The sequence below is a fragment of the Pezoporus wallicus genome, unplaced genomic scaffold (assembly GCF_028554395.1).
Source record: "Pezoporus wallicus isolate ANWC-B61680 ecotype Strahan unplaced genomic scaffold, APGP_CSIRO_Pwel_v1 contig_13595, whole genome shotgun sequence".
In the NCBI taxonomy this organism is placed as follows: Eukaryota; Metazoa; Chordata; class Aves; order Psittaciformes; family Psittacidae; genus Pezoporus; species Pezoporus wallicus.
This window is the reverse complement of record NW_026637714.1, coordinates 51,656-66,486: the sequence shown is the minus strand read 5'-3', so window position 1 is coordinate 66,486 and position 14,831 is coordinate 51,656. Positions and strand designations below refer to the sequence as shown.

Here is a 14,831-nt window from a genome sequence, read left to right as displayed (position 1 = left end):
CTATAAATATATAAAGGGGGAGTGTCACGAGGACGGATCCAGGCTCTACTCAGTGGCAAACAATGATAGGACAAGGGGTAATGGGTACAAACTGGAACACAAGAGGTTCCACTTAAACTTGAGAAGAAACTTCTTCTCAGTGAGGGTGACGGAACACTGGATCAGGCTGCCCAGGGAGGTTGTGGAGTCTCCTTCCCTGGAGACATTCAAAACTGGCCTGGACGCATTCCTGTGTAACATTATCTAGGTGTTCCTGCTCCGGCAGGGGGATTGGACTAGATGATCTTTCGAGGTCCCTTCCAATCTCTAACATACTGTGATACTGTAGCATTTAATGTGAGGTTGTTCACATCTATATCTGCAAAATCACCCTTGTGTTCTGCTGATAGAGGGCATGTCAGCTAATGTGTGTGGTGAGAAAGCAGGACTGCTTGTGTGTGGTACACTGCTGTCCACCAACTGACTGCTGAGACAGCAAAATCTCAGAGATTGGACTTACCTGATTTCTTTTTATACTTCATCTCTATTATCCATTTTTACATCTATATCTTTTGTTGTATCAGCTGCTCGTGACAAAATGTCTGCCATTAGTGCTTCCTCCAGCTTTTTACGCACTTGTTGCACCCGCTCTTCTTGTTTTCTGAAGGGAGATAAGGGAAGAAGGGGTAGAAATGTCAGTCCTTCAAGTGTATTAGTAGGTTGAGAGCATAATACTTCCAACAATGACTCAGGACTGGTTTCTCAACTCTTATTTTAACTGAGAACAGAATATGATAGAATAGTTCTAGTTGGAAGGGACCTACAATGATTATCTAGTCCAACTGCCTGACCCCTCCAGGGCTCACCAAAAGTTAAAGCATATTATTAGGGGCATTGTCCAAATGCTTGGGTCATCGACCACCTCTTTAAACCCTTACTGACTAGTTCTGTTACCTTTGCACATATTCAGGCACTAAAATGAGAGCACTCTGAGCCAAAACCCACTCTGGTTTAGCATGCATGGTTTCCTTTCCCTCACACAGTGACAGAAGTATTGAATGTGATGTATGATCTTCCACTCTCAGATTAGATACTTGAAAAGACCAAACACAAAGTTAATGGAGCAGTTTCCCACTGGGCTATCTTTACTAGACTGGCTTTTTTCTTTTTCCTTTTTATTTTTTTGGCAGATACACTTTAGGGTAGATCACTGAAAATCACAGCAGGAGATTCCTGTCACAAGCATTGTAAAGGAGATCGGAGGCAATCTCCCTCTTTCCTTGTGTAAGGGTGTGTACACCAGGAGCACCTCTACAGGATGGTGGGGCACTGAGTAGGTTTCTAAGAGCTCAAAGAACCAACTTCAAGTCCTACACAATACATGTGCAGTGGAAGAACCTCAAGGAACTTCACCATTTCCATTGTTTATTTAATTACTCCTACCTATCTATTCAGCCGTATAGAATCATAGAAACATAGAATCATAGAATAGTTAGGGTTGGAAAGGACCTTAAGATTATCTTGTTCCAACACCCCTGCCATGGGCAGGGACACCTCACACTAAACCATATCACCCAAGGCCTCATCCAACATGGTCTTGAACACTGCCAGGGATGGAGCATTCACAACCTCCCTGGGCAACTTATTCCAGTGCTTCACCACCCTAACAGGAAAAAATTTCCTCCTTACATCCAATCTAAACTTCCCCTGTTTAAGTTTTAACCTGTTACCCCTTGTCCTGTCACTACAGTCCCTAATGAAGAGTCCCTCCCCAGCATCCCTATAGGCCCCCTTCAGATACTGAAAGGCTGCTATGAGGTCTCCACACAGCCTTCTCTTCTCCAGGATGAACAGCCACAACTTCCTCAGCCTGTCTTCATATGGGAGGTGCTCCAGTCCCCTGATCATCCTCGTGGCCCTCCTCTGGACTTGTTCCAACAGTTCCATGTCCTTTTTATGTTGAGGACACCAGAACTGTACACAATACTCCAGGTGAGGTCTCACAAGAGCAGAGTAAAGGGGCAGGATCACCTCCTTCGACCTGCTGGTCACACTCCTTTTGATGCAGCCCAGGATACGGTTGGCTTTCTGGGCTGCAAGCGCACACTGCCTGCTCATGTTAATTTTCTCATCAACCAATACCCCTAAGTCTTTCTCCACAGGGCTGCTCTGAATTTCTTCTCTGCCCAACCTGTAACTGTGCCTGGGATTGCTCCGACCCAGGTGTAGGACCTTGCAATTGGCATGGTTAAACTTCATGAGGTTGTCATCAGCCCACCTCATAAGCGTGTCAAGGTCCCTCCAGATGGCATTCCTTCCCTCCAGTGTATCAACCGACCCACACAGCTTGGTGTCATCGTCAAACTTTCTGAGGGCGCATTCAATCTATTAGGCTGTCTGCTTACAGAGATATCAAAATGAAGGGAAACAAAAAGCCCAAAAGAACAAGCTAGCAGTTCAGTAGAGAACATGTTTTCTATCTTCCAGCTGTTTTCTATCCTTGATTTTTATCTTCAGTATACAGCTTACTGTCCCAGAGCTGTTAACTTTCAATGCCTAGAGTGATCTTTCAAACCCCACGGCACAGAACCAAACAAAACCAAAGATGCCTTATCTTTTGCAGAACCCGTGACAAAGGAGAAATAAAAGTTAGAGTAGCAAATTCAGTATCTGTTAATGGAATGAAAATAATCCCAAGAGCACATATAAGATGAAATACTTGGGTGTTTTTTTTAAATCAGTAATAAAACATTGTTAACATCTCACTGTTGGAATACATTGTGAACTGGCCAAAGGTTATGAAAAAATAGTTGAAGTATATTTTTTTTTCCTCTTTCTGGCTTTAGAATTTTGACTTTAAGACAGTGGGGTCTTTCCACAACCTACAGCCTACAAACTCCATCACAACATGCTTCAAATTATAGCCTTCTATGAGGAAGTAACTAGGTGGATGGATGATGGTAGAGTGGTAGATGTGGTTTTTCCTGATTTCAGTAAGGCATTTGATACTGTCTCCCACAGCGTCCTCATAGATAAGCTAAGGAAGTGTGGGCTTGATGATGAGGTAGTGAGGTGGATCAAGAACTGGTTGAAAGGAAGAAGGCAGAGAGTTGTGGTTAATGGGGCAGAATCTAGCTGGAGGTCTGTGACTAGTGGAGTCCCTCAGGGGTCAGTGCTGGGACCAGTGCTGTTTAATATTTTCATCAATGACCTGGATGAGGGAACTGAATGTACCCTCAGCAAGTTTGCTGATGATACTAAACTGGGAGGAGTGGCTGACACACCAGAGGGCTGTGTTGCCATTCAGCGAGACCTGGACAGGCTGGAGAGTTGGGCAGGGAGAAACTTGATGAAATTCAACAAGAGCAAGTATAGAGTCTTGCATCTGGGGAAGAACAACCCCATGTACCAGTACAGGTTGGGGGTTGACCTGCTGGACAGTAGTGAAGGGGAAAGGGACCTGGGGGTCCTGGTGGATAGGAGGATGACCATGAGCCAGCAATGTGCCCTTGTGGGCAAGAAGGCCAATGGCATCCTAGGGTGCATTAGAAAGGGTGTGGTTAGTAGGTCAAGAGAGGTTCTCCTCCCCCTCTACTCTGTCTTGGTGAGGCCGCATCTGGATTATTGTGTCCAGTTCTGGGCCCCTCAGTTCAAGAAGGACAGGGAATTGCTTGAAAGTGTCCAGCGCAGAGCCACAAATATGATTAAGGGAGTGGAGCATCTCCCTTATGAGGAGAGGCTGAAGGAGCTGGGTCTCTTTAGCTTGGAGGAGACTGAGGGGTGACCTCATCAATGTTTACAAATATGTAAAGGGTGAGTGTCAGGATGATAGAGCTAGGTTTTTTTCAGTGATGTCCAGTGATAGGACAAGGGGCAATGTGTGTAAACTGGAGCATAGGAGGTTCCATGTGAACATCAGGAAAAATTTCTTTACTGTGAGAGTGACAGATCACTGGAACAGGTTGCCTAGGGGGGTTGTGGAGTCTCCTACATTGGAGATATTCAAGGCCCGCCTGGACAAGTTCCTAGGTTACCCTGCTCTTGCAGGAGGGTTGGACTAGATGATCTTTTGAGGTCCCTTCCAACTCTTGGTATTCTGTGATTCTGTGAAACTACAGTCAGTAGCTATTTACACCAGCAGATCCCTTCCCTAGATTCCTGGTGGTTCCTTACTCAGGGTAATTTAGGCTATGATGACACTTAACTACAGCATTTTTAAAAAAGCACCTGAATGATCAAATCAGAGAGAAGCAGCTGGAATATCTTTATAAAGCTCCCCTTCAGAATGCAAAGAAAATTCCAATGAACTAAACAAAACAGAGAGCAGTGTAGGGGAGAGGGACCTGGGGGTCCTAGTGGACGACAGGATGACCATGAGCCAACACTGTGCCCTTGTGGCTAAGAAGGCCAATGGCATCCTGGGGTGTATTAGAAGGGGGGTGGTTAGTAGGTTGAGAGAGGTCCTCCTTCCCCTCTACTCTGCCCTGGTGAGACCGCATCTAGAATATTGTGTCCAGTTCTGGGCCCCTCAGTTCAAGAAGGACAGGGAGCTGCTGGAGAGAGTCCAGCGCAGGGCAACGAAGATGATTAAGGGAGTGGAGCATCTCCCTTATGAGGAAAGACTGAGGGAGCTGGGTCTCTATAGTTTGGAGAAGAGGAGACTGAGGGGTGACCTTATAAGTGTCTATAAATATATAAAGGGGGAGTGTCACGAGGATGGAGCCAGGCTCTACTCAGTGGCAAACAATGATAGGACAAGGGGTAATGGGTACAAACTGGAACACAAGAGGTTCCACTTAAACTTGAGAAGAAACTTCTTCTCAGTGAGGGTGACAGAACACTGGAACAGGCTGCCCAGGGAGGTTGTGGAGTCTCCTTCCCTGGAGACATTCAAAACCCGCCTGGACACATTCCTGTGTAACATTATCTAGGTGTTCCTGCTCCGGCAGGGGGATTGGACTAGATGATCTTTCGAGGTCCCTTCCAATCTCTAGCATACTGTGATACTGTGTGAAAACACAATAAGGACACTTCCCTACTCTTACAAAGAATGGATCAAGAATGAAATATAAGTGTTCCTTGATCATGGTTCTAGTCACGGGACATTTTAAGTGTATGTCCTGGCAAAGCCCTGAAGCATTACATATCCAGCAAAGATATGGGAAATCATCAATCCTTCTTTTGTCAAAAAAGTCACAGGGCATTTAGACAACCTTGCCCACTCAGTAACCTAAATCAAGCCATGAACAGCTGAGCTGGGAGAGAAAGGAGGCCCATTCCAGGCTGTGAGTACTTCATAACACCAATGTATATCAGAGAATGCACTCGCCAGAAAGCACATGAGAAGTTAATCTGAAACATCCTTTCTTTATTGGTGCTATAAGGTCCTTCTCTGCTTTGCTCTTCAGTGAGTCTGTTGTTCAGACATGGAATATAACATAAAGGCCAGCAAGTATCTTGATATTGAGGAGCTGGGCACAAAACAACCATGAGCTTTACCACCTCATTAGGCCCCTTTATTTGAGATCTTCTTTTAAATGTACTTAACTATGTTGATGAAGTTTTGAAAAACATGCTGAAGCATAACCTCAGCCTGTGATAGATTTCAGAATCATTATCATTAGTATGATTTGTAACAAGCCCCTTCCTACCATCTTGGACATATGACTGCAGTATTTAACTATCACAGTACACAGAAGTGACAGCTAGTTTTCTATATCTCAGACTAGCTTCTGTTATTAAGGGCCCAGGTTCCCTATTTACAGCATACGAGGCTTTCTCCAGAGGATACTCCTGGGTCTTGCTTCCCAAACTCATGTGAAGACAAAGCTTTCCCCAGTTACTTCATTTCCAAATTTTCAGCCAGCTAGTTGATCTTCCAGGGAGCAACAACCAAAAAATACCTCCCAGCACTCCCAGTCCTGAAGAGTTTGGTCTTCTAGCAAAAAGAGCTTTTAAGTATTAAAAACACAGCTCTTTTTATACAAGTAATATGACTTTTAAAGCACATGAACTACCAAGAGCAAATATTTAAGAACCAACAGCAAGAAAACACTAGTAATAAAAGTGCTCATCTCATGAAGTAAAACTCAAGGACTTAGTGTATCTGCATTCAATTTGATTAATTTGACTTCTTATGCTAGTTTATCACAGAAGTATTAGGTAAAGCTACTTTAGCCCATTAAGTCAGCAGGGTTAGCAGTGCTGCCAGGGAAAGCAAGCATGCTGCCCACGAGTGCCCACTCTTCGCTCCCGGCCCTCAGCCCTTCAGCTCCACAGCATCATCCTGGCAATGGAGCTCCCACACAGCAGCATACTATGTTGATCCTTCTCACCTCCCCTGCCACATCACTCACTGCTTAGCAGGTCCTTGGCCACATGCTCTTTTCAGCCTTCCTCTGAGCAAGACACAACCCTCATCCTTTAGAAATCTCTCTTCACTCAGTCCTAACCTTGAAATTCAGTGCTGAAGCCCTTGCTTTTAGTATTGTTATAAAGGATGAGTCATTTTTTTGAAAAGAAAATTAACAGCGCACCTATTAGAAAACCAAAATCTTTGCCCATATGTTAACAGATCTATCTGTGCTCTTCATATCATATCCCAATCTCCCACTTTAAGAGAGCATATTAGTCACAAAGCTATATGCTATAAGGGAACATTCTTATTCTCTTTTGTTGAAGTTACTTACTTTTTAACTGAGATCAACAAATTAATTTGACCAAAACAGAAATGGGAAGGAAGAAAGCCAAAACAGAAAGGAAGGAAGAAAGGACTACAGCTTAATGTTTAGGGCACTCTCTTGGGAAAGAAAATATGTATTATGACTCATACCTTAGTGAATATTTGATATTACTATTTTGACCAGAAAGAAAAAAAACAGGTATCCATTTTTTAAGTTACTGAACTAATCAACAGGTAAAAGAAAAATGTTCATACCTCTCTTCCAGGACTGCACTGAGCCAGGAAGGAATCTACTTTAATTGAACTTGCTTTTCATTTTACTGAAGACTTTACGAAACTTACCTAATGTCATCATCCGTGACTATGAAAGCTTTGCAGAGAGGCTGAGATGTATTAAGCCAGACAGCTGGGTTCTTCTCAACAGCTGCAGAGAGCTGCCCCGTGATTGGTGCAGAACTGGTGTGCAAAGCACTAGCAACAGCTGATAACAGGGTATTGTCATTATTACCCGGGCCAACTCCTAAAACAAAGATAACTGAATAATTTCACATTTCATATGTAACTTCCAGTGGCAGAGCTCTTCTCAGTTTGTAAGGTCAGGTACACTCATGATATAATTGCCACTGAACATGACTGTATAATCTAAACAGTTAAATGCAAGTTCTTAAAAATGGATTTGTAGTGCCACAGTTCTCATTTAAGTATAAATTAGCATTTCAAAAGTCATCTTATTTCTAAAATTGTTTAGGTTTTTTTGCTTACACTAACAATTACAATATCATCATTTTTTTAATCAAGATGATCAGATTATTATAAATTTATCAGTCACATATTGAAATAGCTTCTTTGCAGCTTCATGGTATTAATCCACAACAGCATAGTCTTTGCTTTAACACTACAAGGTATTAAATTAATTCTGGAAAATAAACACTGGAGATATTTTACAACACTCAAATTCCCAAGAAAATCTCCCAAGCAGTGGAACAAAGTTATTAATTTTGAATTGTGACTTGAACATATTTTAAATCAACTTTCATAGAATCATAGAATTGTAGAATAGTTTGGGTTGGAAGGGACCTTAAAGATCATCTAGTTCCATCCCCCCTGCCATGGGCAGGGACACCTTCCACTAGACCAGGTTACTCAAAGCCCCATCCAACCCGGCCTTGAACATTTTCAGGGATGAGGCAGCCACAACTTCCTTGGGCAGCTTGTTCCAGTGTCTCACCACCCTCGCCATAAAGAATGTTTTCCTAATGTCTAATCTAAACCTACTCTCTTTCAGCTTAAAGCCATTCCCCCATATCCTGTTACTACAAGTCTTTGTAAAAAGTCCCTCAGCAGAATTCTTGTAGGCTTCCTTTAGGTACTGGAGGACTGTTATAAGGTGTCTCCAGAGCTTTCTCTTTTCCAGGCTGAACAAGCCCAGTTCTCTCAGCTTGTCTTCAGAGGAGAGGTGATGCAGCCCTCTGATCATCTTTGTGGCCCTCCTCTGGACTCACTCAAGCAGGTCCACATCCCTCTCATGTTCAGCTCTGAGGGACCCAGAGTTGAATGCAGTACTCCAGGTGGGGTCTCACAAGAGTGGAGTAGAGGGGGAGAGTGCAGTTCTGCAGTGCAAGTGATATTAACTACAGAAATGAACTAAAAAGAAACATATTTTTTGAGACTTGAAATTGCCGAGGTGAGTAGCTCCAGAGAGGACACCTCCAACACCAGAGTGGGGGGAAACACAACGTCCAGGAGCCTCAATTCTGACCGGCAAGAGCCACCAAGGGAGCCTCAAGTCCTCGACAGGACTTGCCCAGGAGGTGGCAGCTCAGCTGATGTGAGCAGCTGATTCACGGGGGGTGGCACCAGGAGGCACTAGCCCTGAACAGGTAAAAACCCATCCCAGGGAGTGTGAGCAACCAGGAGTGTGAGGGTAGTCAGGGCGTGGCGCAGCAGTTCGTGCAGGCAGGGTGAGTGGGTAGCGAGCAGGATGGTGAGCATTCGCCTCAGGGCCAGGGCCCAGCCTGAGAGCTCTGCTCTGGCTGCCCCAAAGGTGGCCAGCATCAGCACCCAGACAGAGCTGATGAGAGGGAGGCTGCAGTGCAGACCTCGGAGTGTAGAATGTGCCTCAAATTGTCTCTTGAGACAAGGGTACCAAATGGGCAGAGCTCAACTCGGTGCGCCCTGGTGGAGGTCCTCCGGCAGCAGGAGACTGTCAGTGAGCTAAGAGATACCAGGGAAGCCGAGAGGGAGCTGGACTGCTTGCTCCAGGCCCAAACTGTGCAGGGGCCACAAGTGTCCATCATAGCTCATACAGAAAAGAAGGAGGGCATTAACCCAGGAAGCTGGGAACTAGTAACAAAAAAAGCCAACAAAGAGGAAGAGGACAATTAAAAGCGAGAGGCTTCCTCTTAAATTTGATGTACCCACTCAGAACAGCTTCGCAGTTCTGCAGGGGACTAAGGAGGAAAGGCACACCTCACCAAATGAGTAACCAGCTGATGTACCAGCACAGAGGATCAGTACTAGTGCCTCCAGGAAAAAGCGGTGAGTCATAGTAGTAGGGGACTCTACTTTGAAAGGCAAAATGGCACTTTTCTGGCATGACATCTGGCACGACATCTGTCGGCTTGACCCAGTCTCAAGGGAGGTGTGTTGCCTACCAGGGGCTCAGATCAGGGATGTTATTGAGAGGCTACTTGGCCTAGTAAGTCCTGCTGACTATTACCCACTTCTTGTGGTCCATGTGGGTGCTAGTGACATAGACAGCAGTAGCCTGGAGAACATTAAGAAGGACTACAGAGCCCTGGGAGAGGTGGTTAGGGGCTCTGGAGCTCAGATATTTTTTTCATCAGTTCTCCAGGTCAAAGAGGAGGACCTTAAAAAGGCCATGTGGATTTGGCAGGTTAAATGGTTAGAATGGTGGTGCCATAGTCAGGGGTTTGGTTATTTAGAACATGGGACTTGATTTGGGAGCCCAGGTCTACTGGAGGCTGGTGGAGCTGGTCTGACAAAGGGGAAGAGCTGCTTTGGTAAGAGGCTTGCCAGGCTGGTCAAGGCAGCTATAAAACTAGGTGTGTTGGGGAAGGGGGGGAATCAATCCATCCCAGCACTCCCAGTCAGTTGCCAGCACCTATAATAAATGATTGGAGCGATGCAGAGATATTTCAGCTGCTCCAGCCAATGAGTCAGCTTCATTTGGAGATTGTCTCAGATGCCTCTATACAAACACCTGTAGTATGGGGAATAAACAAGAGGAATTAGAGATGAGTGCACAGCTACAGGGATATGATATCATTGCTATCACAAAACATAGTGTGATGGCTCCTATGATTGGAGCGTTGGAATGGAAGGTTATAGGCTCTTTAGAAAAGACAGTCCAGGCAGATGGGGAGGGGGAGTAGCTATTTATGTCAGTGACAGGCTGGAGAGTATGCAACTCTGGGGACAGGTGATCAGCCAACAATGAGTTTGTGGGTCAGTGTCAAAGGGAGAACAGCAATCGGGAACATTACTGTGGGGATCTGTTACAGACCGCCTGATCAGGAGGACTCTCTGGATGAAGCACCCTATAGACAGATAAGAGCAGCCTCACGCTGGCAGGCCCTTGTCCTAATGGGGGACTTAAACCATCCTGATATATGTTGGAGGGGTGGTACAGCCCTGTGGGGAGTGAAGGTGATAAGATTTGCATGAAGAACAGTTTGGAAATGAGCTCTGAGGGCTTGGTGCTTTGACAATCCCTGGGGCTATGAGTTGGTGCATTGAAGGCCAGAGGATGTGGGGGTTGTGAGAGGGTCAGCAATACTGTGATAGGACTATTTACCTGGAGAGTTTTACAGGGGGCAATGAGATTGAACGTTGTATGTATGCGCAGGCTGGGAAAGTACCGAACAGGGGAATAAAAAGGGCTTGGCTGTAATAAAGTTGGATTTGAGTCTCTGCATCAACTTGATTCCGTGTTGTGATATGCCACAAATGGCGCCCACCATGTGGGGCATGAAAAGTGACTAGTCATCGATCCGGTGGCGTGGCTCAGCCGAACTGCTTGCTGAAAGTAAGCAAAAGTGTACACTGAAAGGAAGCAAATTCAAACCTCGTGGATTGCCTCTCGCAGGACGGGGGTAAGTAGCTGAGAATTATGGGGTCTGCTTTAACAAAAGAGCAAGGAAATGTTCTAGAAGGTTTTGTTATAATTCTTAGGCAGTATGGGAAAAAAGTTGATAAGGAAGAATTGAAATGTATCCTTCTCTGGGCATCAAAAGTTGATCCATCTATTAATTCCACTAATATTTATACCCTGGAGATTTGGGATAAAATTGGTATTAATTTGTGGGACTGTGCTACAAACAATGATAAAGTTGCCGCCACTTTATTGAGCCCTTGGCGAACTATTTCTGAAATTGTAAAAGTTCATGTCAGCTCACAAGCACAGGCAGCAGAAGCAGCACCTTCGGCTCCCTTACCACCACCCTCTTTGACAGACTCTGCCATGAGATCAAAACATCAGTCTGCTGTTGTTGCTCCTGTGGTTCTGTCTCCTGATAATTCTTATGATGACTTGGATGGTCCTTTTGACCTGGGGCCTATGGATCTGAAAAAGGAGCCTGATTTATATCCCCCAAACCCTCGTGATATATAGGTAGCTGTAAAAGGGGAAGCGGGATGGGCAGGGGATGCAGATGTATTGTGTGCTTTCCTGGTGGTGTATGTGCTGGATCAAGGCACACGGTGGGAAGGTCTCTCGTATGCTCTTATGAAAGATATCAGGTGAATGGTGATGGACCATGGACTCGGGCCCCCATATAGAACTCATTTGATACAATCTGTCTATGATACTCATGTATTTATACCAGATGATTTCAAAACGTCGTTTCATTTGATAATGACGGACATGCAATATACTATGTGGGAATCAAAAATGAGGCAGCTCGCAGGTGCCCAGGCTGCTGAAAACTTAGCATTGAGGATGTGTGACCCACTGCGAGCGGTTACTGCCGATGTATTGCTGGGTCAAGCTGATTTTGGCACCAATGCTGCACAAGCTAGGATTTGCCAGGTGGGCTTGCAGCAAGTTAAACAATTAGCACTGTGGGTTTTGAAAACTGTCCCTGACGCTGGTAAACAAAGACAGCCTTTTGTCCAAATCAAACAAGAGGCAAATGAGCCGTTTATGAAGTTTTTAGACCGACTTAATGAGGCTCTGGAGAAACAGACTGATAATGAGAAAGCACGTGAATATATTTTCAAACAACTTGCTATTGAGAATGCTAAACCTGACTGTCAGAAAGTATTGTGGCATCTGAGCATAGATGATATGTTAAATGCCTGTATGAATGTCTGGTTTAGACATGATTGGTCTCTGATTGCAGAAGCATTTGCAGCATTGTTGGTTAAGTCACAGCAGTGCTTTTTGTGCGGTCAGTATGGCCATTTGAAAAAAGACTGTCTGAATATAAAAGCAAATAATAAAAGGGAAGCACCTGGAATTTGCTCACGCTGTCATAAAGGGTGTCACTATGTAAATCAATGCCGACTGAAATTTGACCGGGATGGCCAACCTTTAACTTTACCGGGAAACCCCAAGCAGAGCTCGGTGAGGGGCCGCGCCATGACAACAAATTACCCCTCTGAATGGCCCCCTCAGGGAGCTGCCGCAGTTTGCACACCAGCACAAGCAGCAGCGCGGGAGTGGACCTGGCCACCTCGGGAGAGACAATAATTCTTGACACATTATTTTTCACCCCAGTTACTGGATGCTGTCCACACTGAGCAGGGCTCAGGATGTTTTGACTCTACAGGGATACCTGAAATTTATTGGACTCAACACTTAACTTTGTACCGACCCCAGTTGTCCTGTACTTTAAAATCATGGGGGACAAACATTACTTTGCAAGGAATTGGTGATAGTGGAGCAGATGTTACAGTCATTTCTGCATCACAATGGCCCGATCATTGGCCTTTAATGGACACTCATGCCTCATTAGCAGGAATTGGTGGTCGAACTTCTCCAAAACAGAGCAGAGAGCCTGTTGTTATTTTTGGACCAGAAGGGAGATCTGCTGTGTTATCTGGATCTCCTACCCTATGGGGCAGAGACTGTTTAAGACAATGGGGAGTACATTTAAGTATGGATTTTTCCTAGGGGCCACTATTTTGCAGCAGGTCCAACCTTTAACCTGGAAATCAGATGAGCCATGTGGGTAGATCAGTGGCCCCTCCCAAAAGAAAAACTGCTGCAATTACACAAATTGGTGGATGAACAGCTGAAAGCTGGTCACATGGTCCCCACAACCAGCCCATGGAACACACCTGTCTTTGTGATTCAGAAGAAAAATAACGCTTGGAGGCTTTTATACAACCTAAGATAGATAAATGAGGTCATTGAGGATATGGGAGCTTTGCAAACTGGGCTCCCCTCGTCAACAATGTTACCACAAACGTGGACTCTCACAGTCATTGATTTAAAAGACTGTTTTTTCATGATACCTCTTGCTCCACAAGATGCACTGCGGTTTGCCTTTTCTGTGCCTTTGATCAATGCTGCAGAGCCGCATAAAAGATATCATTGGAAAGTGTTGCCACAATGCATGAAAAACAGTCCTACACAATGACAGCAATTCGTAGCGGCAGTTTTGAGCCCTATACGAGAGTGCTTTGAGAATGTTTTAATCTATCATTATATGTATGACATTTTAATTGCTGCAGAATCGGGACAAACAGAGCAAAAAGTGAAACGGCAAGTGATCCAAGCAGTCTCAACAGCAGGACTCCAAATTGCAGAAGAAAACATTCAAGAAGCTCCACCCTGGAAATATTTAGGATGGAAAATATTCAAACAAAACATTCAACCTCAGAATATCACCCTGCGGACAGGAATAAAGACTCTAAATGATTTACAAAAGCTCTTAGGAACCATAAATTGGATCCATCCTCTCTTGGGAATATCTATGGAAGAATTCCAACACCTCTTCAAATTACTGGAAGGGGATCCATGTTTGATGTCTTCTCACTCACCCCCCCTTCTGCACAAACCACCCTTGATAAAGTGGTTGTAAAATTAACCAGTCAAGTTGCTCATAGGCAAAAAATGGACCACCCTATTAGCCTTTTCATTTTTTATTCATCTTTTCAACCCTATGGGCTCTTAGCACAGTGGGTTCCACTGATTATTTGGGAATGGAAATTTTTGTCACATAATTTTGGAAAAACAGTTACAACGGCCATTGAAATGATAGCTATGGTCATTCAGAAAGGAAGAGAGCAGTTATTGACTTTAGATGATGTTGAACCTAACATTATCTATCTGCCTCTTGATACAAAAAAACTAACCTTTTTAACTCACCAGTCTTTTGCTTTTCAGTGTGCTCTAGCAGATTTTACAGGGCAAATTAGTACTCATTTCCCAGGACACAAAGTTGTGCAATCCCTATAGTCTCTTCCTCATTTGCCTGCTTCACAATTAACTATTACGGCAATAACTGAGGCCCTCACAGTATTCACTGACAGGTCTGGCAAGACAAGCTGAGCAGTAAGTTTGGAAAGATGCTGAAAGACATTGGAAAAATGATATACACATATACACATTGTCAGAGGATCACCTCAGGTAGTAGAACTCTCTGCTGTAGACTGTGTTTTTAAATTATGGATTACTCTGATAAATATTATCACAGATTCCGCCCATGTGGCAGGCCTTGTTTCTAGGCTAGAACACTCTTTTCTGAAGGAAATTTCCAATTTTGCCCTTCTCTGGGAGCTCAAGTGGCTCCTGGATCGATGGGTACACCCATACTTTATATGCTCACATACTTCTCTACCTGGACCTATAAGCAAGGGAAATACACAGGCTGATAGGCTTGCAGGTTTTGCACAAGCTCACTTATCCCATGAATTTTATAATCAAAATGCAAAAGCTCTGCAATGTGCTTTTCAGCTGACTCAGGACCAGGCGAGGCAAATCATACAATCGTGTCTTGATTGTCAACAAGTTTTGCCCACACCAATGATTGGAACTAATCCTTGCAGTCTTTTGTCATTTGAAATTTGGCAGACAGATGTTACCCATGTACCAGAATTTGGCAAATACAAATATGTCTATGATTCTGTTGACACTTTTTCATCTTATATTTATGCATCGGTACATTCAGGTGAAAAGGTCAAAGATGCTTGTCGACATTTT

At 44.3% G+C, this 14,831-nt stretch overlaps 1 protein-coding gene across 4 annotated transcripts in view; it reads right to left on the bottom strand.

Moving 5' to 3' along the window:
• The window catches only part of LOC130598185 (methyl-CpG-binding domain protein 2), a 61,384-nt gene that overhangs the window by 6,734 nt on the left and 39,819 nt on the right, over window positions 1-14,831 (bottom strand). For all 4 annotated transcript variants that reach the window (XR_008971955.1, XR_008971956.1, XM_057407386.1 and 1 more), the window contains exons 5-6: window positions 7,004-7,181; window positions 500-640 (exon numbers count right to left, since the gene is read on the bottom strand). Coding sequence is in view for 2 of the 4 variants with exons in the window: in XM_057407386.1 (XP_057263369.1) it covers window positions 511-640; window positions 7,004-7,181 (308 nt within the window). In the remaining 2 variants the exon portion in view is untranslated. The remainder of the gene's footprint in view (window positions 1-499; window positions 641-7,003; window positions 7,182-14,831) is intronic.